This window comes from Carassius carassius, chromosome 41 (genome assembly GCF_963082965.1).
Source record: "Carassius carassius chromosome 41, fCarCar2.1, whole genome shotgun sequence".
Lineage (NCBI taxonomy): Eukaryota > Metazoa > Chordata > Actinopteri > Cypriniformes > Cyprinidae > Carassius > Carassius carassius.
This window is the reverse complement of record NC_081795.1, coordinates 11196600-11222173: the sequence shown is the minus strand read 5'-3', so window position 1 is coordinate 11222173 and position 25574 is coordinate 11196600. Positions and strand designations below refer to the sequence as shown.

The following is a 25574-nucleotide window of genomic DNA, read 5'->3' as shown; positions in this document are numbered from 1 at the left end:
TCACATAAACACATTATAATAAATATCATGTTTACCTGTGCCCTTTAGCGAGTAGGAAATATACAGAAATGTATTAAGTTATCGAACACTAATTGTAAATTAAATCTAGATGAATCCTTAAAGCTACAAAAGTTACTGATTTCTTTTTCTTTGATTTTCTTCTTTTTTCTTTTATTCTTTGACAGAAATCACAGCAGCTGTGTTATTAGATTTTTTGTCTGCGGTTACTTTAACAGCTGCTGCTGCTGAACATGATGCGGATGTGGCATTATTTACCTTTTCTGACTCACTTCAGGTCTTAAAGGGCCTGTTCACACCTGGTCACTTCATGCTCTTTCTCTGATCAAATAGCTATCCGATTGTGAAAAGACCAGGTTTAAAGGCTCTCTGAAATGCTTTCGAGAAGGATTTAAATTCAATTGCTCAGATCACTTCAGGAGGTGGTCTGGGACACATTCCATACAAAACTGGACAAGTGTAAATGCATCTGGTTATTGAAACCACATATGTAAATTTTACTCCTCCCAAAATGTTAAAATAATAAATGTGTGAGAGCATGTTATATGCTATATGACATGTTAAGGCCCTGAATATACTTCAAACGAAATCGAGAACTAACTGAAATGACGTCATTTCGAACAAAATCAGACCAAACGAAGTTCATTTTGGCAGTTCACAACAGCTCACCAAAGCAAACGTTTTGGGGGAATTGGTTTTGGTTTGGTTTTTATCCTTAACACCTTTGAGCTACCATTGGTCCGTGGCAATTATGCAGTCATTGGGTGTGTTCTGGAACTCCACCTTTTTTGACGTGCAATTTATCCCCTCGGTTCGTTTCTCATTCTACGGAGGTCAGACAGGAGAACACATCTCAGCGACTATCTTGTTGGCTGTGTATGGTCCAGTCTTTATTGTTTCATGTTTATAACCCCGCCTTCCAGCAGTGCAGGGGGTATCGGAATGTTAGAAAACTGTATACCGTCGCTAGTGCTGGGCATTTTAAACAAAAATTTATATCACGTTTTTTTTCTAAATTATGCCGGTTTAAGACTTTTTTTTATTTTTTATGCATAATCAGGTGTACAATGCATTTTCTGCTGGTTGATATTCCAAGACGTGCTTTTAGTCCGACAGCACCTGCATAAAATGGTTCCTCTTTTTGGCACAAGTTCTTCTGTGTCATGTTCTACTAGTTCTGCAGCATCCATCTTCCCTGTAATGCCCGTTTCACACATACTCAGTCTGCAGTGCATATGCAGTCCGCAGCAAGGACTCATTGTGCTTTCACACAGGACGCGTTTGCAGTCCGCTACTGAGCCGCATCTGTTTAGCCCACAAACACAACATTTGTTCATTGTTTTGATTTCATATGTAAAAAATAAAAAAAATAAATAAATAATAATATTATATATATATATATATATATATATATATATATATATATATATATATATATATATATATATATATATATATATATATATATATATATGCACAACGCCTTGTTATTCGCTGTCAAATTGACGCCAAAATGAATGGGAGTCAATGGAATGCTAACAGCTAGCCAATGGCGGCGCCCAGGGGTGCTTCAAAAAAATATGAAACCCTGCCCCCCTGGTTTACCCTCACCACGCCTCGCAGTCGCTGCTTAGAAGTGCAACATTGTAAAGGGTCCGTCTGAAACAGTGGACGTGGCGCAGCATAACGTCCGTTCCGAACGTTGAGTAATTAAATACATCGGCATGGCGTTATATAAAAAATTTATATTGTAACGAAAATATACACCGGTTTTCAGTATGAACCGGCATACCACCCAGCACTAACCGTCGCTTAGTCTTTTCATACTTCTTTTTGCCCTCAAACAAAAAATAACTTTGTTTGCAGTATATCGGGGCCTTTATAGTCAGATATGACAGCGCTGATGCAACACGCATCTCCACAGGTGAGAATTTCTCTTTAACAAGCTGAAGTGCAAACTGCTGCAAACGAAACTGAAAATAAGTTGTAGATCAGGGATAGGCAACTCCGGTCCTGGAGGGCCACTATCCTGCAGAGTTTAGCTCCAACCCTAATTAAACACACCTGAACAAGGCAATCAGTGTTTTCGGGATTACTAGATAGATACAGGCAGGTGAGTTTTTATGAGGGCTGAAGCTAAACTCTGCAGGATAGTGGCCCGCCAGGACCGGAGTTGCCTATCCCTGTTGTAGATGCTCAACACATGATCATCTACATTAAAAGCAGACATGTAGTCTATTTCTCTATGACACTGCATGCTCATATTTTATTTTGCACTTTAATATGAAATGATACAGGCTAAAAGCGTGCCACCACTACATTTGTGCATGCAACTGAAGAGCACAGTATGACGGCCGACAGGACAGGAAAATTAGCTTTTATTAGCATATGGCCTGATAACATTTAATCTCTGTTGCTCTACTGAAGCTCCTTCATCACCTGTGCCGTTTCTGCACTTGTTTGACTAGCGCCTGACACTGAGGCGAAGTTGGAGTGCACATTTGAAAGTCTCCCATTTGATATGGGGAAATAGAGACGTTCTGTCTAAATAAATGCAATTATTGTCAAGAAAAAAAGGAGACAGAAGCAGCAGTTGTGAGTGGGGTGACCAACCCTAGCTCCACCATGGTGTTTTTGCATTAAATATTTTTAATGTGTTAAACTGAAAAAAAAAAAAATCTGAAAAATGCTGGAGGGCAGAATTTCACTTTGTTACTTGTTCAACATTTACACAGGTGCTTTTCAGCTGAAGAAACACAGTTTTGTTGTAGTAAGCTATGGTTAGGGGTACATTAAGATCCCCAAGTTTTGTTTCGCTAGCCCAGGAATTTATCCAATATGTACATTAAGAAATTTCAAATTAAAAGGATGAATCCTGCATACAGCATTTGCTAAATGACTTACCCAGTGGCCACCTCCCACATTTTAATGGTTTTATCCCTTGAGGCAGAAACTATGTGATCTCCATTGGGCATAATAGCTACAGATGAAACATTATGGTCATGCCCTGAAAAAAAAATAAAGAAAAAAAATTAAGGATAAAATATTCCAGATTGTCCTGAAATAGTCATCCAAACAAGAACCAACAATGTCGGAGAAGTATACACTGAATTAATTTTTGGATTCAGCACATAATATACACATTTCTACCATAAAAATCATGCACATTAGGATCTGACAATGAGTGACTAAGCTTTAAAACATATTGAACAATTTAATAGAGAATAAGAAGCAGCTAATTTTCCTTGGGCTGCTTTGTTCTCACAGAGTGTGGCAAAAGAGATGAGCTAATTACACAGAACATTTTTAAGCTCTTGAATAGATGATGAAACTCAGTAGCCTAGAAAATGCAGTCTTAAATATGGGAGGAGAACCACAAAATGTTATCTCGTTTCAAAGAGGATAATTAAACTGCTGTCCAAATCTCCTAATCTTCCGCTAAAGCAGCTGACCCACGAAGCGAGACAGGGAGAGAGAGAGAGCAGAAGGGGGACTTGCAAACAGAAGGAAGGGGGGTCCCTTTGCCACCTCTTCAAATCTGTGCCAGAACGGTCTACTCTAGTCCCAGCCTTTGGCTCGTAATAATGTGGATAATGTGAATTATCACCACTCAGGATTTACTTATTTTTGATATGGATTATAAATGAGTTGAGGAAAACTCTGAGAACATTTGATTTTTGTCATGACACATGAAAATTCTACTTGCCAGATTTATATACTAATGATAATGGGTGAGTGCCAACCAATGGGACTGCCATTTGCACATTAGTTTCCCCCACTACCAGAAAAACCAATAGTATCTTATGGTTGTTCTTAAAAGCTAAAAAATTCCAAATGAACTATGTAATTTTGACAGGAAAATACAAGGAATATTGTTTACATGTAGCACATCAATTCGGCATGGTATGTAAAACTCTCTTGCTCTCGCTCTGTGTGTGAGAAACGCAGCACTCTCAGCAAACCGACGGCAAGTTTTGCAACTTCACACTAGAATTTACGGTACATCAAATACATGTACGCTGCACATCCATTGCGATGAACTGAAAAAATAGCACAGATCGCTTGACTGAGAGTGAAACTTTGAAGCGCTCAGTCAGCATGTATGCCGAGGGCAAATATATCTGTGCTAAACTTATACTTAGCCTCCAACTCATACACTGGCGAGTAAAATCTAAGAATTTATTAGCCAATGACTAACGTTAGACATCATTTAGACACCCAGAGTGAAGATTTAGTCACATATGTGAGAGATTTAATCGCATTGTAGAGGGTTGATCATTACTGTTAACCAACCAGCTGACGCATTCCTGAATCATTGCAAAAGCACGTGTATTTTGATGCACGGTGCAAATGCAGATCACTCAGCTTAAAACATGGTTTAAATATTTGAGCATTTTTTTTTGCAGGAAACTGTGAACTGCAGTGTGCATTAATGAGGTTTTGATACAGTTTGAACTTCATAATTAGTGGAATTTAAGTGGCTGGATAGCAGAGAATCATGCCCCCATTCCACTTCTCTTCACAGCTTTTCACACTGACTATTTTTGCACTTTTCCAAACCTGTGGTGATATCTGTCCCACACTGAAACGGGGGGTTTCACGACACTTACAGTGTTAAACATCTATCTAACACAGGGGAAGCTATGTTAACATAATACAGAACCTGTAATACAAAATGCAAGTTCACTTGCGTAATCTCCCATTAGAAATGCCTGACACATTTCCAAAGCTATTAAAATTAGCCAAGCAACTAGGATTTTAAGCATGGGCACATCCTAATAAACACATTCTGAGAGCAAGGACAGGATCTCACTCTCGTAGATTGGGGATTTTTTTTTTTTTTTTAAATAAAATGCTCTAAAAATACATCTTATTTTTAGGAAAATGTAATACATTATTACAGTATATTAAATATATATTTTATAATTTTTTTATGAAGCTCTATTTCTGGGTTTCTCAGTTGGGTAAACTTCTATAGCAGTGAATTTGAGATTGTTTTGAGTTATTAGCATCTTGGTATTTTTCTTTTGCCATTTAAGCTGTTTTCACAACTTTCAAAAAGAGGAAGAAAATAGAGAAACTGATAACAGCAGTCAGAAGAGTGAACTGTGTCAAATTTACCATCACTCCTACGGCTGATGCATTAGATAAAAACTTACAGCAGCTATTTTTTTGTAATTTGATGCAAAGGTAACATAATACAAAGTACAGTTTCATAAAATGTACAATATATATTTTCTTTCATTTAAATATAAAAAAAACCTTTAGGATTTAAAACGCATAACAGTCTGTGAAAAGGGTCCATGAATTATAATGATATATAATTCATGGATTTTATATACATTGATATAAAATATTATAATGTTTATAAAAAGAGAAATGAGAAAATGGGTTAAAGGATGCCTTCTAATACAGGAAGAATCTCTTTTATGGATTTTTGGCAAGCTGGCATATTAATGAGCTGCATTCAACACCTGCCTCCTGACACTTGATTCCCCCCTGAGACGCCCCTCCGCTCCTAACAGCTCCTAGAACCAATGACAACATGTGACACCATGCTCACCGTGCATGGTCCTGATACACTCAAAGCCCTGGAAGTCCCAGAGCTTAATAGTCATGTCTGCTGAACAGGAGGCTAGAAGCTTTCCAGTATGGTCAAAGGAAATGTCCTGCACCGAGTCTGTGTGGCCCTTGAGGGTCCGCTCAAAGTCACCCGTTTCATAGTCCCATACCTGGATCAGACACAAAAAAAACACACGTTTTAGCCCAAGATGAGAATCTTTTCAATAAAAAAAAGCAATTAACTTGTTTGGCAGCTTGTTATGATAAGGTAAAGCATAAAATGCAGGTCTGGGCTTGTAGCTGCTATTATATATTCAGTGAAACATCCATCACAAAGCCAGATTTTAAACACCACCTAAGACGCCAGTCTGCCCTCTGGATATAATCTCAACATTTCATTCCGAATATATTTGACCATGTTTTCCCTAAAATTAATCATTTTCTTAATGCAAATTAATGCTTCATTAAAGCATTTTTTTGAAGTGAGTTGAATGTTATCTGCTTGTTCATCTGGATGCAGCAGTATGATAAACAGCCTCAGGGCTTAATGTGAAGATCAGGTTTCAGCAGTTTCTAGGCGGCAGACACACAGGGATAAGCTCTGTCTGCTGCACAGTGGGTCGGTGACAGAAGCCCTTCCACCTGCTTATCTGTCTCCAGTTTCCAAAAAGGGAGACAGAACCCAACAAGTCGTGTTCTGATAGAAAACATGCACATGAAAAGCCTGATGTGGCACACCTGGGTTAATCATGCAAGTAAGCTTTAACAATGTAGCTGAGACTGCAATAATATTACCTGGAGTGTATACTACTTATATCTGCCCTCATTGATCTGTCTGTATGTGCCCGATCATCAACTTACTCACCTTTACAACACAAATCAAAATTAAATAAAAGGAGAATTGTAGAACCACAGCAAACCTAAGCTAAGATTCTGGCTTATACCAGTGGCAATACTTTTTTCATGTTCTGGCAGATAACAATAGCCAATACTGAAATTATATGCTATTTTGCCTAGAAATATATTAAGATAAAACACTAAAACTAAATAGTTTTAAATGCACCAAGTAGATTTAGGCCTCAAAAAAAAAAAAGGTATTAATTTTGACACTTAAAGATTACATTTTTAAAGATCATTAGTATTTTTAGAATTAAAAGTATTTTTACTGATTAACTAAAGATTTTCCTTTTGTTGTAAAGATAAAAGGCTATGTAGATGTAAAAAAGAAAACTTGCATGCACAAATTAGTTTTGGATTATTTTGGATAAATTAATTAATAATTGAATTTTCAGCAAAATATCCCAAAACCACTAGGCTAGTGTTATATATTTTGTCCAGCTGATTACTAACAATATCTCTAATGTTTTCAACTACTTTTAAATGATGAGAAAATTCCCATTCTAAACAGTGACACGGGGCAGTGCAGTCGTCGTCGGTCAATGACGTTAGTTACCGTTACCGCCTTTATTGACGTAGAAACCACATGACAACAGTGTCGTGGACAAACGCAGAAGTAGTGTCTAGCGGTCCAGCAAACTACTAGCTTGATTCAAGCAGTTCCTTATTTACTACTACTTGCACATTTTATGGTGGATTGTGTTACTTATTTATGGAACATAATTACTGTTTACCGTCTGCCGCTGGTTCTGTCGACAAGGACAGCTCCCGTAAACGCAAGCGTACGGGCCAACCAAACGACCCAAGAAGAGTTTGGGACAAGAGGAGAGAAAGAGTGAGGATTATTAGCGGTGTTGCATTTTCTAGATGGAGAGAGCTTCGCCACAAACTTCAACTAGAAAGAGATGCCGATCTCGCTTGTGTTGTTTTGATTCGTACCTTTACAGAAAACATATGCTATTATAACGATCAACAAGATTAGTATTATGGGGCATACACGCCAAACGCGGGGCATTGCGTCTCTAGACCCGCACGAGGACGCGTCTGATCCATAGTCTGATCGCGTCTTTGCATTGACTTTGTATGTAATCTACTTGCGCAAATCGTTTAACTCGCATTTGCTATGTTTGCCCAATTATTGTGTTTGAATGTACACGAGTGTATATATTTGTCTAACAAGTGGTAATCGTTTTCATATCATCTGACTAAACAGTAATCAATTAATTTGATAATTTACTGAAGACAACAAATCCCTTCATTCCACGCTCCTCCTTAGCATCAAACCACGCAATTGTTATTGTTTTGGTAGAGCGTACAGGTCATACAACCTGTACCTTTAACTGAATAGATAAACAAACAAGCAAAATTTGCCAATAACCAACATGGTCCGCTGTATCACGCATCCCTGAAAATCAGTAAATTTTTATCTCAAAAACAGCCTGAACCAAGAGTGTATATAAAACCAGGCTTCAAAAGCAAGGGAAAGAAAATAAGAGCATGCTAAAAATCTGATTTTCCTGCATGTTTGAGCACACGTCATATGTTCATGCGCATGTATAAAATATCAGTCTGAGAAAGAAAAAAAATATACTTGTGCATGACACTGAACAGCAAACCATTTGGCTGATTCAATAACAAGGCTAAGCAGAAGGAGAACTGTCTTGTCAAGTGGTTGTCAAACTGCTGATTAACATAAAAAGAAGAAAATGTTTAAGCTAAAAAAGAAAGAAAAAGGTCTACACTGAACAGAAGTGAGAAAATAAGCATCTGGCTACACAGCTTCAGGCTTCCTGACAATTATAGCTATGAATATGTGGATGGAGAGAATTGTGCAGAATATATTTGGACCAGTTCTAGATGTCTGGTTGAGGGCTGCCCATGTTAAGACTGGGAGGGCTGGGCATTTTAGGGAAGGGATTAAAAGCATAGAGTACAAAACTAGGGCACAGGAGGAGGGGGCACAGACTTAGGTTGGTGTCCGTAGCTGCCGGCACAACATGAATCACTTGAAAATCAAGGGTTTGGGAAAATAAAAAAAAACCTCTGTAGGCCGGATTCCAAATAAAATACAACATAAAGGGGGTACCTTGCATATACTATACCTCTGAATTGTTTGGCTGATCTAAATAATAAAAAGCTTTCCTCTTGTCTTTAAAAAAAGCCAAAAACCCCTTAATAGGTTTACCATGGGAATGTCACACTGCTTGTGCAAACTTGTGTATTTTGTGTGTCTCAAGAGCCACTCTATGATCAAAACAGCAAAAAGAGACAAAAAGCAAAAAGACAGTGGCAGCCTGAAGTCAAATTTACAGCTTATTTAAAGCAAGACACTAATTATATCAGCCAGCAAGGCAGGTCAGCCTAAATTTGATTGTCCATTTTCATACTGTAAATCACAATTTGATCACACCAAGTTAACAGAAACATGAGATCAGTTTTAGAGGGTATGAGATGTACACCATGCAGACAAAGTGCTTGATAACCCAGAAAAGGTAGAGAAGACCTCACCTTTATTGTTGCATCCTCTGAGGCAGAGACTATGACGCTGAAAACAGGATGGAAAATGACTCTGGTGACCGGACTCCTGTGGCCGCTCAGGGCGTATCTCTCAGGAGGACGGGGAATCCATTCCTTGGGGTCTCGCTTCTGTCCAATTGGCCCACCAATATTAATCTCCTCTTTTGCCTCATTCAGTTTTGATTCTAATTCCATCACCTAGCAGAAGACATAATGGGTACGACTCATCATTACACACATCGAATAAAATGAGTGAAAATGACATTTTTGGATTACAGTTCCAGTAGTTGAAATGCAGCATTTCTAAAACCTAAATTTTGGCATTTCAGACCATGAATAGACAATGAGACAAGGCTGCCCAAATGGTTTTTAATAGGATTTGCATTAAATATGAAATGCACAAACCTTTTTCTGTAATCTGATGACAGAGGTCCATTTCTTTTCCAAAAGACCTGCATACTTCTTATCCAATTCTTCATTCTGTTGACATAAGATGACAAAAGCATTACACCTTAACACCCGCAACACACCGCTTTAAAAAAAAAAAATCCCCCAAAACATCAAGAATTACATATGCCTAGAAGGCATACACCCATCAACCCATCCCTCTAAATCCCTTCACATGGGTTAATCTCCACCAGACAAAGAGAGATTACCAAGATTACAATTACATAAACACTGCACTGTGAAAAATCTACTTTAGGGTGCCTGGCACTATCAAGAACTTTCATTTAGATCTCAAAATGAGAGAAAAATGATTGCCATTGGCATTCGCTAATTCAAAAACATTAAGTATCAAAAGCCGATAATAACTACAGTAATACCAATGTCTTTTTTTGTTAACATGACAACTATCTTATGTTTTATATGAATAAATAATAAAAAATACAAATAAATGTATAATAAATTAATACAATATAATAACAATATTACAATAATAGTAATTAAAATGCATTATTTAGAAATATTGAGATTCAGAAGTATTTTCTCTGTCTCTCTCTCGCTCTTACACACACACACACACACACCATTAACTTCATTCATTGCTTTCAGTCTAATTCCAAGGTATGAAAATCCAACAAGACTACACCCTCGCATTTCCAATCCCTGACAGAAGACATTTCTATGGTTGTGTTTTTAAATATGCAAGCTCACAGTCTCAGCCCGAAAGCAATATGAAGGTTGTGTTTTCTGAAAGAAGTGTATACGTGGTTTTCATTAGACTGGTCTCTAACCATCAAAAATGCAAAAGCTTAACACAGCTCCTAGGTCTATGGGTAATGAAAAAAAGGATGTGGCAGACAAAGAGAATAAGAGAGTAATATCAGAGATGTCCAGCAGAACAGGTGCTGTCTGTGTGATGAGAAGTAGAGTGAGAGAGGTCATGTCATGCGTCTCTGAAGGAGAGGGGCATTTAAAGCCTCTACAGAGGACTGATCCACCATCTGCTTGGACCCTCCGCTATGTGTGTTAGCCAATAGCTAAATACCAGTCCCATTAGCCATGCCAGCCTCTGGACTGCAGTCTGACAGTCCATCAGTTTTCTCCAGCCCTCAAAGCACCACATTTCATCTACAGTTATGCCTAAAGTCACAAACCTGCCCCCTCTCAGAACATTTTAACAGCAGGAAGGATCAATGAAGAAATCTCTTCTGCTAAATGAAGCTGTATTAATATCATTCGGTTTAATTAAAGAGAGCTTTTAGCACTATAGACCACCTCTCTGTCCACATATCTGATCATTAATGCTCGCACTTCCCTGTACAAAGGAAATAAACAGTTTATATTCTGTCCAACCAGGACTGTTTTCAAACAAGATCTCTCGCATTTCCAGACGTCATATTACGGCAAGGGATTTTCTGCTGAATTGGAGTAATTCTCCTAGTCTACCCTGTGATAATGGAGAGACACAATTTAGTATGTCCCTTTATCAATGTGAACCATCACTGAGACAACAGGGAGTGCCAGGCTTTACATCTGCCACACATCATAATTATCTCTGCACTGCCTAAATTCAGCACGTGTGCCGTCAGTCACAACCTCACACAGAGGCGCCAATTAAATGGGGAATACTTCAAATTAAGAAATATTGGTTTGATTGGGGTATAAATGGAGGGGGGTTCCCACACTCACCACGTCTAATTCCGCCTCCTTTTTGAAAACTGAATATGCCTCTTCATATCCGTTGGAACGAAGGTAATCAGCTATCGCTCGGTTTCTGAAAAACAAAGAAAAGCCTAATTAGTTCTCTTGATAACAAGGCTTTATGATTGTGGATTAAGAAAAGAGCTGTGGTAAGAGCTTTTCACAAAACTGAAAGAACATGCGTGTCTTTAACACATATTCAGACACTGGTACACTGGAATTTCATTCTAGTAGACAAAAAACAGCTCCTTGTGGAAAACTGCTTAGCAATACATGGAGAATTAGGACTGATAGACTATTAAAAAAATAAAAAAACTGATATGCAAATTTGCTAAGCAAATTTCTGTACTGGCCAAAAGAGGTGCCCTTAAAAAAAAAAATCCATGAAGGTAGAAATCTGAAAGTAATCATTAGTGTACAAGTATTTTAGATATATCTACTAGTAAAGGATGAGAATTTGTAATGCATTATGTACCAATAATAATAATAACAACATTAACATTAATAACATTAATACTCGTTACATTAATAACAATAACAACAACAACACTCCATGGCTTTACTTCCATGTCAATGACAGAAGCAAAGTCTTGCTATTTCAAAAAAAAAAAAAAATCATGCTAGGGAAAAAAAAATATTTTAAAGCAAAAATAAAATGTGTGCACATTCACAAAGAACAATTTTACAAATGCTTTCTGCTTAAATAGGAATATGTCAGTTCTTTGAAAGAAGCCTCCACCTCTGTTTTCAACACATTTTGAGCTGCTGAGGAGTCAGCAAGACTGTGGTGAGCGGAAGATATTCATTGATAGTGAAGACAAAGAAGGCTGTCAGAGACGCCACTCTGCTGTCCAAACTCTTCCTGGCATTGTGATGGCAGAAGGATCCACAGCCGCGAGGAAACAAGGAGCCCAATATGGAAATGCTGTTTCAGCGAGACAGCCACATTGTTCACATACACTCTTAAATCAAGATCAAAATCAAGATCGATAAAAAGAATTAAAATATCTATAGACCAGACAACAAAGAGTCTAACAGCACAAACAGGGAGAGGAAAAACTCTGGGTGTGGCATGGTTCGAGATAAATGATATGATTATATATACGGTGTGTGTTTGGTGGATGGGCCAGTTCACTAAAGGGCAGACAATAAAGTGACCAAGCTCTGGCACCATATCTACTGCAGCCTGTGACAGTGAGGGTGCTCTGTTCAAAGTCAAGGTCAGCAACAGGTTATCTCTCATGTGACAGGCCGGCGACAGGAATGAACTACACACTGCTTCATGCTGGAGGGAACATATGTGTGTGACTCTACTCTGCTTTGAGTGGGACATGCTTGACAGATACCTTCCTAAAGATACAGCTCAATAACGCTTCTTTGTGAGTCCAACAGAGCTGTTCAGCAAAACAACAATCTGATGATTAGGACAATGTACATCCTGAAAATACACTAAATTAGCATTTTGTGTGCATACTGTATACAGGACTCCATCACATTTGTTTGACGATGAGAAGTAAAGCCACATTTTGCCATTTCACTGCTGTTAACAATAAACGTGGATGACAACAGTTCAAAATCTTTAAATGCATTCAGTAACAACCAAAAATCAGAGTAATTAATTATTTCCTCAGTCGGAGTGTAGCTCTCATAAAAACATTATTATATACAGTTATATTTTAGATTTCAATTAAATTAGGTCAATTTTTAATTCTTCCAAAAACAAAAATTCTCACTCTCATATCCAAAATCATGACCTTCTTTCTTTTCCGGAACATGAAAGAGTATTTTTTTTTTAATCTGTCTTTTGTATTTGTCTATTCAACTGGACATCAATGGGGTCCAATGGAGTTTGGTTCCAAACGTTTTTCAAAATATCTTCTTTTGTGATTCACAAAATAAACTACACAGGTTTGGAATGGCATGAGGGGAAGAAATGAAAGGCATCAGGTAATTTTTGGTTGACTATCCTTTTAAATGTAATGCCAAACAACAAATATTGTATTAAAATTTTTATTTTAAATCACAATTATCACACTCCGTCTGGCTGGCATGCATTGAGAGAAGTCTTTGAAAGTTTAAAATGACTTGCTTGCTGTTAGAACAAGCCTTTTTGCAGAACAGAAACTCATAATTCATAATTTGAATAATAAGACAATAATAGAACCATGAAATGTAAGTTATGTGCTGTAGAAAAGCTATCCTGAAGATCATTAAACAGTAAATACAATCTGTCAAAAAACAAGCAGCCCACATGAAACTGTGCTTATGAGCTTCTTTGAAGCATTTAATAAAATGCTTGAATAAAACAGCGAGATTACCAACTGCAAAGACAGGTGACCACTACATTTAACTGTAGTCTGTATATGACAATAGTGACTTAAATCTCAGGGCAGAAACCAGAGTTTTTGAATCTACCTTCAGATTATCATGAAGAGGGTGTTCCAGTGATTTATCCTGGGTGATTTGTTTACAAAGACCAAAGATCAGTGTTGGCACAAGCAAACAGTGTCTCCTAAAAATAACAAATTATCTTCAATGAGTTCCCATTATGAGGTAAAGTGCCATGACATTTAGACCCTCAGATGCATCTCCCCCAATGCTAGTCCTCACACACCTGCACACCCACTGCTGAATGCATCATCCAAAATCCAGCCACAATTACTATTTTTTGCGATACTGCTAGCTAGTGTTGTCACGGTACCAAAATTTCAGTATTCGGTACCGATACCAGTGAAAATCCACGGTTCTCGGTACCAATTTCGGTACCAAAGCAAAACACAAAAATATGCTAATTAAAAAAAAAAAAACTTTTTAGCACTAAAAATAAAACCAATTCCATTCTTTATACTTATTTACAATTGTGTTTAAAGTTTTTCTACAAGTTATATAATTATGAAAAACAAACAAGTTTCACCCAAATTTAATTTGTCTTTTACAGACAAATTTATGAAATTTAAACATTTTATTTTTGGTAAATAAAGGGGATTTGCTATTAAAATTAAAACATGGAAGAAATATTGTGATTTATTTTTTTTAAAAATAAAGTTTTATAATTTTTTTCAATAGTAGCAGTATCACATACATTTTACTAAATAATAGTAATATTTCTAGCACAATGCCTTTATGTAAAAATTAACTTTTAGGACTAATGAATGCATATTTGTCATTTGAGTATTGATAATACTACTACTAATTCTACTATCATACTAATGCATATACAATGCACTATGAATTGATGAGCTGCTGGGTTCATGAATATTAATCACGTTGTCTGCGTTCGGTCAAAATGATTTGCTGAAATCAAAACAGGGACGGTAAGAGATCAGCGCCAGCCAATGAAATTGCCATTTGCGCATTAGCTCCGCCCACTACCGGAGAAACCGGTAAGTCTTCTGCTTGTTCGAAAATGAATATGAATAATTCTAAATGAACTCCATTATTTTGACAGGAGAAGACAACAAAGAATAGTTTACATATAGCGTGTCGATTCAGCGTGGTAAGACTCTCGCTCTCTCTCTCTCTCTTTGCATGTGTGAGAAACAGCGCTATCAGTAAATCGAAGGGGAGTCGTGCGCCTTCACAAAGAGTTTACAGAGCATCAAATACAGGTGCGCTGTGCGTCCATTGAGATGAACTGAGAAGTTCAGATCACTTGATGGAGAGAGAACTCTGAAGCTCAGATGCTGAAATTAATGCAAGCGTCATGCGCTTCAGTCTATGTAGTAAACAAACCCGCACGTCTCTGCCATTCATTAATTCACACAGAGACGCGCAGAACACGGATTCATATTTCAAACAACTTTTGCGGCGTAACATTTACAGATACTGGTCCATAAGGAGATTTGATTTGATTAATGTAGCCTATGCTTACTTTGACAAATTCCATGACTGTCCATATTAAAATGTAAGTTTCATTTTCATTTCTGGATTTTGAGATTCCGTCCTCGTTTTCTGCTTCGCGGAAATCATAGCACTGAACCGGGTTTGAACGGGACCCCGGTACTACCGGTACTTAAAGAAACCTGGTACCGTCACATTTAAATTTTTTTAGTACCGACTTGGTACCGAAGTACAGGGTCTTTTGACAACACTACTGCTAGCTGCAGTTACAATCCAAAAAGAAAAAAGAAAAAGTAAAAATAAACACTGTGGACAAACAAATGAGTGCTCATAGCTTTGGACTGGTTTCCATGGAAACTATGGAGCAGGCAGGAAGCGAAGCAGAACTGAACCTGAGTGGGCAGAGATGCTGAAAACAAGGAACAAAAGAAACACTTCTTTAAGGAAGGGCTTCCTCAAACTAACCAGAGACTGTCTCAAAATCAGAAGAGCTGCCTCTCTAGACAGCATTTTTGGGCAACATGTGAACATCTGAATGTCCAAACACAGTGAGCGGGAGTCTATGATGATACGCTGGAAATATGTATTTGCACCATGAAATCAAACAACCTGGTAACATATTTTGTTTATTAAAAGTAGATGTAAACCCATTAATCTGAGAAAAAGAGTCTTCATAATATCTGACACCTGCCAGGTACATAAGGCCATAAGAGTTTCATAATGCAGAAAATGTAGACTGAATTAAGGAATTCTGTCATTAAAATGACATTTACTGTATAAATGTAGAATGTCGACAAATTTGGCAAAATGTAGATGAACCAATCAAAAATAAGCCATAAACTTTAATTCACAGACTAGTGTCTATAAATATTAAACGGCAAAATGACTGCAATTTTAATATAAAGTCTGCATGCGTCTCATCTACATGTACACTTGACTTCAAGGAAATCCTCTTATCCCAACAACTGTATAAAGCTTTTAATTAAACTATATCAGCTAGATTTAATAAGGTAATAGTACAGAAAAATAATTTAGGTTTATTAAAAAAAAAATGAGATGAAGGCCAGCCTTCCTTCAAATAGTTTTTGAACCTAAACAAATGCAGCTCATTTCGCTCTAGAATATAAACAAGCCACTGAAGGCAGCACACTTCACTGGTTCCTTTGCTTCATACCGAGTTAAAATGTGATCAGGGCTGATTTTCATGCAATTATGGCCCAGCTTCTTTGATGTTAGGAAGGAGAATACAAATGCTTTGTTGTCAGCTTTTAAAAGCTTGGAGTCATTGCAAGATTTCCTCTATGAAACCAATTTTGCTTATGATATAGAAGATTTTGTTACAGACCTGAAAAAGTTGACCTGTTTAATCAGGGCCTTGCATTATTTGCATCTACTTGAGTTCCATGTGACTATGATAAAGAAAATGCTGTCTGCTCTGCCTGTGGGCAGACATTAGCAAATATTGATAGTGGGTATATGTTAAATGTAGACACAGTTTCATCTACACGTGGTGTTAACAGCATCTGCCAACTTCACAAGGACACTCAACAAGAACTTCATCTTAAGATGCTCTGAAAGTTCACGTCAAAGACATTTCACCATTTCATTTGACAAAACTGGTCTTCAATATAACCCACCAAAATAAAAAAGGATTTACAAAATATATTGTACATTAGAATGTATTTGTTAAATAACAATTATAGCTTATTCAAACATCTTATATTATCACAATTTTCACCCATGTTGTAATTTAAACTGCAAATCTTAATTAAATTGTTTTAAACTTAATATTTTCTAATTTAAACTGAAAACAATTTAGGAAAAAGATAATATTGAATCTGGGAAAAATAAAATGGGTTTCATAACATATCTAATAGTTAATCAAAATGTTTAATTTTTAACTACAGTATGCTTCATGACCACATGACTGAATCTGCAGCTGAAGAGCATGTCAAACTAAATCTAAAGCAGGATGGTGGCACTATGTGTGTGCGATATGTGCACAGGAGAGTGGCTGCAGGAGAAGAGGTGAGGAGCATTACCTCATTCTTTCTGGAGGAGACTCATCTCACTCTAACATCATTTCCGCTAAGTGCTTGCTTCCGGATCCACATCACCAATGCCAGCCAGACAGCATCCCGCACCCCTCCCACCTCGACTCCACAAACCCTGCGCATCTCTTCTCAGTAAACAAACACTGTCTTATCAGACTGTGATGAGCCCCTGTGGGTATATCTTGTCTGAATGCCTCTGGCGTGTGGATTTGCTTTACTTATTATCCAGCTGCCATCATGAATCAGAACATGGCATCACAGGACTGCAGAATGAGTCCCTTTGCAGGCTTTGGGAGATGGTAACCTTTGTACAAACAGAGAAAGGAGTCTGATATTTCCTGTAGCTAGCCTGTACATAAAACAACACAGCCAACAGAAAGAGGCTTTCATCAAAGCCAGCACTCTCTCTTTGCGGATCTATCCAGGGATTCTACAGGAAAGCTGATTATTCTCTGACAAAAGGCACCTGAGCAGAGGTTACTGCAGTTCTGCTTAGTAAGCGCACACAATGTGTTCTCTGAGCATCCAAGTGGACTTTACACTAGTTTCCAGTAAGAACCAGTTAGACAAACCTTTTCACTCAATGTCTAAACAGAACAAATGAGTTCTCAAAACTGATGACTCTAAAACTAGTGAACCCATTGAAATAATGCAGGAACCACAGCATATCTAGCACTCTGACCTTATCAGTTCTCAAAAAGCCTCATTATTTCATCCGCACTACAGCACACTGTATAGGTCAAACAACGCATGTAATATGAAAGGGAACATTCTAAATTAAAAAGAGAGCATAAGCACATGCTAAAGCACTCAGAACACATTGAATGTCTATTCTGAAAAACATTCAATGCTAAACAGTTTGCAACACCCTGAAAAATTTGAAACTACAGAAAGAAAGCCACCCAAATAGTTAAGTGAAGCATACAGATCTTATCTTAGTGATATGATGAATGTAGCTTAATTGCAAATGCTCTGTGTTATGGCAGTTCAGAGACGGCAGACCTTGAATTAGTGTGTGTAAAGGGGGCACATGCAATTGGATGTGCGTGTGTGCGCACAGCACGGGAGTGTTGAGCCAGCTGTCTCACATACACACGTAGTCCCTTTGACAGAAGCGTTAATGAGATTTGGGCTGCTCCTCAGAGGCCACACCCCTTAAGACGACTAGCAGAGCGTGTTCTTAGCACTAATGCCATGTTTTTGTTTACAGTCATCTAAATAAGATCCTGAGCCACGGCACAATCTCCTGTATGCACAAGCACACACACACACACAACAAGCAGGCAGAAGCAAAGGGATTTCCACACTCATTTGAGGGGAAGTTTTAGATTACACATTCACATTCCCTTGCCGGTATGAAGGAGTGGCAGCTGGCACAGTAATCTCTGACTGCATGTGGCACTAATGCATGTATTATGCATGTAAAGCTTTGCTCAGCTCCTCCTCAGGAACCTCTTAAGCATAAACAACTACACAACCACAAAATTACCATTTAAATGCCACCTAATGATTGAAACTTTGTCAAATTTCTGGGATTTCAATTACCCTATTTCAGCCCTCCACAATAATAGAATAAATCTCAGGCTGAAGTCTAGACTGATTCTTGGGATGCTGAGGTAGCATCTAAGTCAAAGGATTGAGGCCCCTAAAAGCAGCAGAAGGGCCGTCACCTCCTCTATGTGCCAGTGTGCAGATTAAATCCATACTGCTGATGGGATTCCTGCTGACTGGCTGGCGGCAGCTCCATCAGAGCTCACCAGGGGCTGGCAAAGCAGCTACGTTTTAGAATGAGGCAGAGTGGTGGTCTCCAGAGCCCAGGCCTGCACACACCTGCCACACCTACAGCACAACGCTAAACCACAGCTGTCATGATGAAATGTCAGAAGACGACTGAAAGTCATCTTATTAACAGTTAACAGGGCAGAATGACATTTATAAATATGAAATTTCACAAACACACACACACACCAGGGAACTACACTGCGACCAAAATGGTCGCATATGCGACCTTTTGAAATGACATTGCGACCCTAATTTTTTTGAGGTTGCAAATGTATCACTGATTATTTTTGTACATGCCTTATGTTTTAGGCAATATGCTATGACATTTATCAAAACAGAAATTTGTATTTAAAAAAAACGTTTTATAACGTGCTCTGAGCATTCAACACATCAAGTTGGCTTCAGCCCCACGATGCGGGAAAGCTCCACTGAGCAGCTGGTTACTAGCGCGCTGTGTTCAGTGCGCACAAGAGAGCCGCGTCTCATGGACAGCAACACTGAACCGAGCTCTCCTTCAGGACGTTCGCGTCCTCCTGCACCTGCACTTATCATTCAGTGGAACTGTGCGTATGATTTAGACACTTACAATAAAACACAGCTGTCGACGGCTCCGGTAACTCCGTCGGTAAGATGCAGAGAGCCATTGCGTCAGAGACGAACGGAGCGCGAGCGCAATCCTGTGACAGTCTCAGGCGGTAAACAGTGGAGCACGTGAAGGACAGATAAGAGGATTCACGAACACTCTTCAAGGTCTCCATTAATTCGTGCGTGTAGTAATTTAATGTGTATACATTTTGAAAGCATTGAATTGCTATAGAAATCGCAGAAACCCTCGCAGGCTTCAATCTGCCAAGCTTTCAGTGCATAAACACAATGTGCTCTTGTATGAGTGACTCTATTATGCCTTTGTAACTATATATAGCCTTTGTAAGATGTTGTGCAACCTGTGACCAAGATAAACATCACCAGGGATCCTGACACAGTTTTTATTTTTTTATTTTTTATAAATGAAACAGGCATTAATCTGTGATGAAGGTTAGTTACATTGGGCTGTAAATTAACAAAATTCATCTAAAATAAATATAATCCCGCCCAAAAAATTAAATAAATGAAAAATAGCCAGGCAAGTAAATTTTAAAGTACATGAATAAATAAAATACAAAGAGCGGGCCAAGGAGAACAAAACCTCTTTGCGTGCCCCAGAAAAGATTTTGAAAGGGTTCAAGTATCATTTCTGTGTGGCCAGCAGTTGAGCTCTATGCACTGAGAAAAGCCTAAGTAACTCAAACACTACAGATTCCATTCATGTGCTCTGTAGAAAAATCTGCCAAAGAGGAAAATAAACTGTTGAGGCAGGCGGTCAGCTTGTCACTGCCTCCAATTTTTCTCTACTATTGTCCTAATGAATCCAGTAGAAATGCATCAAGACGCCCCGTGGTATTCTACCAGTATTCACAAAAACTGCCCAGCATTTGCTGCCAGTCTAGGAGGACTATTCACATTCATGTTAGTGGATCTATTTGGAGTGGGAAGTTCACTTCCTTTCAACAGAACCAACAGTCATTTTTCAAGTAACATTCAACTTTCCAACAGAAAATTCACAAAACAAAGCATTTATAAATCAAGTGCAAGGATTTCATTTAGTGTGAATTCAAAAAATTTGCATAGTGGCTACATACTCTTTCGAGCCCATTACAATGACATCTATCCTGATGGGACACAAAAGGGTTGTTTATGTCCAGGCTTTGTCTAGACCTCTTACAGACATCTGCCCATTGATTACTCATGAGAGAGAACCAGTGATCTTTTCAGCTGTCAAACTCCCTGATAAATCCATACTGTATATTTCACTGCAGTCAAAGGTTTACTGAAGTATGAACCCTCTTAAAATAAGATTATCATTATGTCTAGTGTTGTCACGGTTCCAAAATTTAAGTATTCGGTACCGATACCAGTGAAAATCCACGGTTCTTGGTACCAATTTCGAATCCAAAGCAAAACACAAAAATATGCTAATTTAAAAAAAATAACTTTTAGCACTAAAAATAAAACCAGTGGCATTCTTTATACTTATTTACAATTTTGTTTAAAGTTTTTCTACAAGTTATATAATTATGAAAAACAGTAAACAAATTTCACCCAAATTTAATTTGTCTTTTAATTTATGAAATCTTATTTTTGGTAAATAAAGGGGATTTGCTATTAAAATTAAAACATGGAAGAAATATTGTGATTCATTTCTTTAAAAAATAAAGTTTTATAATTTTTTTCAACAGTAGTAGCAGTATCACATACATTTTACTAAATAATAGTAATATTTCTAGCACAATGCCTTTATGTAAAAATTAACTTTTAGGCCTAATGAATGCATATTTGTCATTTTAACTGAACTTAAGACTGGTGGTGATGCTTAAGATGTTTTTGATCATTGAGGGTTTCTCTAAAAAAAAAAAATAGTAATAGATCATATTAATTATTAATAAAAGATAATAATACTACTAATTCTACTATCATACTAATGTATATACAATGCACTATGAATTGATGAGCTGCTGGGTTCATGAATATTAATCACGTTGTCTGCGTTCGGTCAAACTGATTTGCTGAAATCAAAACAGGGACAGTAAGAGATCAGCGCCAGCCAATGAAATTGCCATTTGCGCATTGGCTCCGCCCACTACCGGAGAAACCGGTAAGTCTTCTGCTTGTTCGAAAATGAATATGAATAATTCTAAATGAACTCTATTATTTTGACAGGAGAAGACAACAAAGAATAGTTTACATATAGCGTGTCGATTCAGCGTGGTAAGACTCTCGCTCTCTCTCTCTCTCTTTGCATGTGTGAGAAACAGTGTTAACAGTAAAGTGACGGTGAGTCGTGCGCCTTCACAAAGAGTTTACAGAGCATCAAATACAGGTGCGCTGTGCGTCCATTGAGATGAACTGAAAAGTTCAGATCACTTGATGGAGAGAGAACTCTGAAGCTCAGATGCTGAAATTAATGCAAGCGCCATGTGCTTCAGTCTATGTAGTAAACAAACCCGCACGTCTCTGCCATTCATTAATTCACACAGAGACGCGCAGAACACGGATTCATATTTCAAACAACTTTTGGGGCTTAACTTACAGATACTGGTCCATATGGAGATTTGATTTTATTAATTTATGCTAACTTTGACAAATTTCATGACTGTCCATATTAAAATGTAAGTTTCATTTTCATGACTGGATTTTGAGATTCCGTCCTCGTTTTCTGCTTCGCGGAAATCATAGCGCTGAATCGGGTTTGAACGGGACCTCGGTACTACCGGTACTTAAAGAAACCTGGTACCGTCACATTTAAATTTATTTAGTACCGACTTGGTACCGAAGTACCGGGTCTTTTGACAACACTAATTATGTCTATTACACATACATATACATTTTATTGTTTGCCTTACACAGTGCTGTAAGGATTTGTGAACTTACAGCTCCTCACGTTGTCTCTGTGACAGCACCATAGTGATGGGGATGGGGATCAGGTGTAGAGTGTGCAGCAACTGCTATCTCCTTGGCAGGAGATCAGAGATAGGACACCGGGTCCGGCTTGCCGGGTGGTCAGCAGCTCACCCCAAACACTTCTTCTTAAAGACTGTCTCCAGGAACACCACACATTGACAGCCTGCAGGCATCTACCAGCCAGACAGTCCCTGCATCTGTGGAGAAAAAAAACACATTCGTCATTTACAATAGGGTTGTGCCGATAGACGATAGTATCGTGTATCGACGATCGCCAGAGATATCGACATAAGCAGAATTCTCTGTCTCTAATGTATTATATTATAATAATAATAACTATTATTTTTATTAGGGTGCTAATTATAATTCGGCTTTTAAACTGCCCAGCTATTTCACTGCCCGCATTTCACACACACACCTCGCACGCGCAGGAGGATTACAGGATGTAGTCGTTGAAGTTGTAATGCTTTGACTCTGATAATTCGTTAAATCCATGAAATGAAAGAGATAGAAAACGACGAGTTGGTGTCCCACACATTTAATGGCTGGTATACGGCAACGCGCTCTTCTCATACATGAGAGATTAACTCTTTCTTGGTGTCACAAATAAAGTAAAGACAAAATATAATAACAAGGCGGCAGAGCGAATGTATCATCCATAGTGCATGGTTCTCACGTAGTCCTTTTCTTAAAGACTGATCACTTAACTTATAAAACACACTACGTGGTGATGACGTAGAAGGACTACGTGAGAACCACGGATAATAAATTCAATCTGCCGCCTTGTTATTATTTTCATGCACACCGCACTATAATGTGATGCATGCAAAATACATAGTTTTGGCCGTTACAAAGTCTCCATCCACAAACAGACGTACATCGTCTGCAGATATAAGGTATTTCATTGCACTTTAACAAGTAATCTAAACGGCCTATATACTGTATGTGCAATATATTAAACGAGCCCTCACTAACGGAGTTTAATGCCACAGTTATGTTAGACTGCATCTCATTCTTGTTTCTGTGACGGTGCGTCAGACTCGTCATGAGGCGCGCGGTCCGGAGCGCTGTATGACTGATGCATCAGTTCAATTCAACTATACTACAAATATATCAACTTACCTGTTTTAAATACTTTATATTTAAATGTTCGTTTATGCCCAATATTAGTGTTTAACTGTTGGACTTTAAATGAAATCTGCTATTGATTTTCACCGTTGACTGATTTTGCAGAACATTTAGACTGATAACTTCCCTGCGCAGATGCGGACGTGCGATATGACAGTTGCGTCCGACTATGTATGAACTAGCTGTTTTAAATAGTATTTTTATATTCAGTGTTTCCCACAGAATTATATATATCATAAATATATCATATATTTTTAGTGACAAGTACACATTTCCATTGCCAACACAGTGTCAGATACCTTAAAGACATTGCTATTGCTACATTGCTATGCCATTGCTACACTTTCTATGCTATGACTGCTCCACAGACTTCTTGTTGCAAATTTTGCTCACACACACACACAAACCTGGACCTGGAGATGGACACACACACACTCAAACTCACAAACTTACTGACACACTCAAACACAGGCTCACACACTCAAACATTCAAAAAGACTCACACACACACACGCACACACACAGCCTCAGACACACACAGGCTCACACACACACCAAACTGGACCTGGAGGTGGACACACACACACACACACACACACACAAACCTGGAGACTGAGGTGGACAAAAACCAACACACACCAACCTGAACCTGGAGATAATAATAATATAATGTTTAGTCTGGTGGCTGTGATATATATAAACCTACCAACGTCCGTTGCCATGATTTTTGGAGTGACTGATCGCGAGAGGGAAAAAATGACGTTTTAGTCGCATAACATCGGTTAATGGAAATGCCGTCATTTCGCAATAGTTGTTTATCGATATTTAGAAAAAAAACCCACTAAAGTTTTGCGCGAATCTGTAATGGAAACGCGACAGCGCTTAACATAGACTAACTTCTCAGAGTTATGTTGAGCAACAGTGTTCGTTACTAACCATTCAACTCCGGATTGATTCTGGAATCTTCGCTGGGGGAATAAGCATTAAGCACCGGCAACATCTGTAACTAATGCATGCTCATGTTTTGATTCAGATCGTGTTCGAAGGGGAGGGGCTAGTCGTGCGTGCCTCCGTTGTCAGTTTGTGAGAGGGAGGGAGCAAGCAGCGCGCAGCTCTACAATAAAATACAATTGTACCCATATTAAATAGTTTTAAAATCTGAATCAATTCGTGGAGGTCAGCGTTGATATTGTGGCGGGCCGCCACAAATTAATGAATGTATGGGAAACCCTGATATTTAACTTTAGTTAAATCAGTCGGTATGTTTGAAAGGAATTTTTTTTTGATTATTGGTCACTCCATAGTAGAGCTGAAACAACGAATCGATTTAATCGATAAAAATCGATTATTAAAATAGTTGTCAACTAATTTAGTCATCGATTCGTTGCTAAATAACTTTTATTTGCCGTAAGCGGCTCATTTCGTGCATATTTCAAATCTGCGGTGACCAAAGTGTGGCAGTAATGAGCCACCGGAGGTTTTACTCAGCCAGTACAGCAGGAGAAGTAGCGAATAGCCAATAGCTGGCCTCGTTTTATGTCACGTGCTTCCCGAACAGCGTCTCTGCAGCATTTAGCGGGATGTGGGAGACTGGGAGTACTTTACTTTGAGCCTTCAAAAAAGAAGAGTAACCTGTAAACTCTGCACTACTGAACTGTTTAAGGGGACGTTCACATATCGCGTCTTTTGCGCGCTCAAGTTCGTTATTTCCAACACCGCACCGCGTCGAGTTAGAAACATCTCAACTTTTCAGAATGCTGCAAGCGCATCGCGGGTCATGTGACAAGAACTAACCAATCAGCTTCATCCTTTCCCGTAACAACGTTAAAAGCTCAGTCAAGATGAAAGGAACAGCTGATCATAGTTGTATATGGATTTCCATTTTGAAATAAATTTAGTAGCAGAGCTACTGCAAGCGATTTTTTGAGCTGCAAATCCATTTATCCTTTGCTGAAATTTCCGCGTCTTCAAGGAGAGAGCACGTCATGGTTGCTTAGCAAAGGCAGACGCCTCAGGGGCGCTTCTGCCCGAGCGCTTTGGAAAGGAGGAGAAAGCGGTGCGCCTAGCGTTTTCTACGCGTTTTTAGGCGCGATATGTGAACGGCCCCTAAGACTTTTATTTGTGCAGATTCTC

The 25574-nt window shown here is 38.4% G+C and overlaps 1 protein-coding gene across 1 annotated transcript in view; it reads right to left on the bottom strand.

Moving 5' to 3' along the window:
* Nucleotides 1-25574, bottom strand: part of LOC132122707 (lissencephaly-1 homolog A-like) — a 52592-nt gene that overhangs the window by 5257 nt on the left and 21761 nt on the right. Inside the window, exons 2-7 of the mRNA XM_059533049.1 lie at nucleotides 22284-22510; nucleotides 11128-11212; nucleotides 9400-9474; nucleotides 8986-9192; nucleotides 5582-5750; nucleotides 2923-3025 (exon numbers count right to left, since the gene is read on the bottom strand). Of these exons, the coding sequence (XP_059389032.1) occupies nucleotides 2923-3025; nucleotides 5582-5750; nucleotides 8986-9192; nucleotides 9400-9474; nucleotides 11128-11212; nucleotides 22284-22315 (671 nt within the window). The 5' untranslated portion in view covers nucleotides 22316-22510. The remainder of the gene's footprint in view (nucleotides 1-2922; nucleotides 3026-5581; nucleotides 5751-8985; nucleotides 9193-9399; nucleotides 9475-11127; nucleotides 11213-22283; nucleotides 22511-25574) is intronic.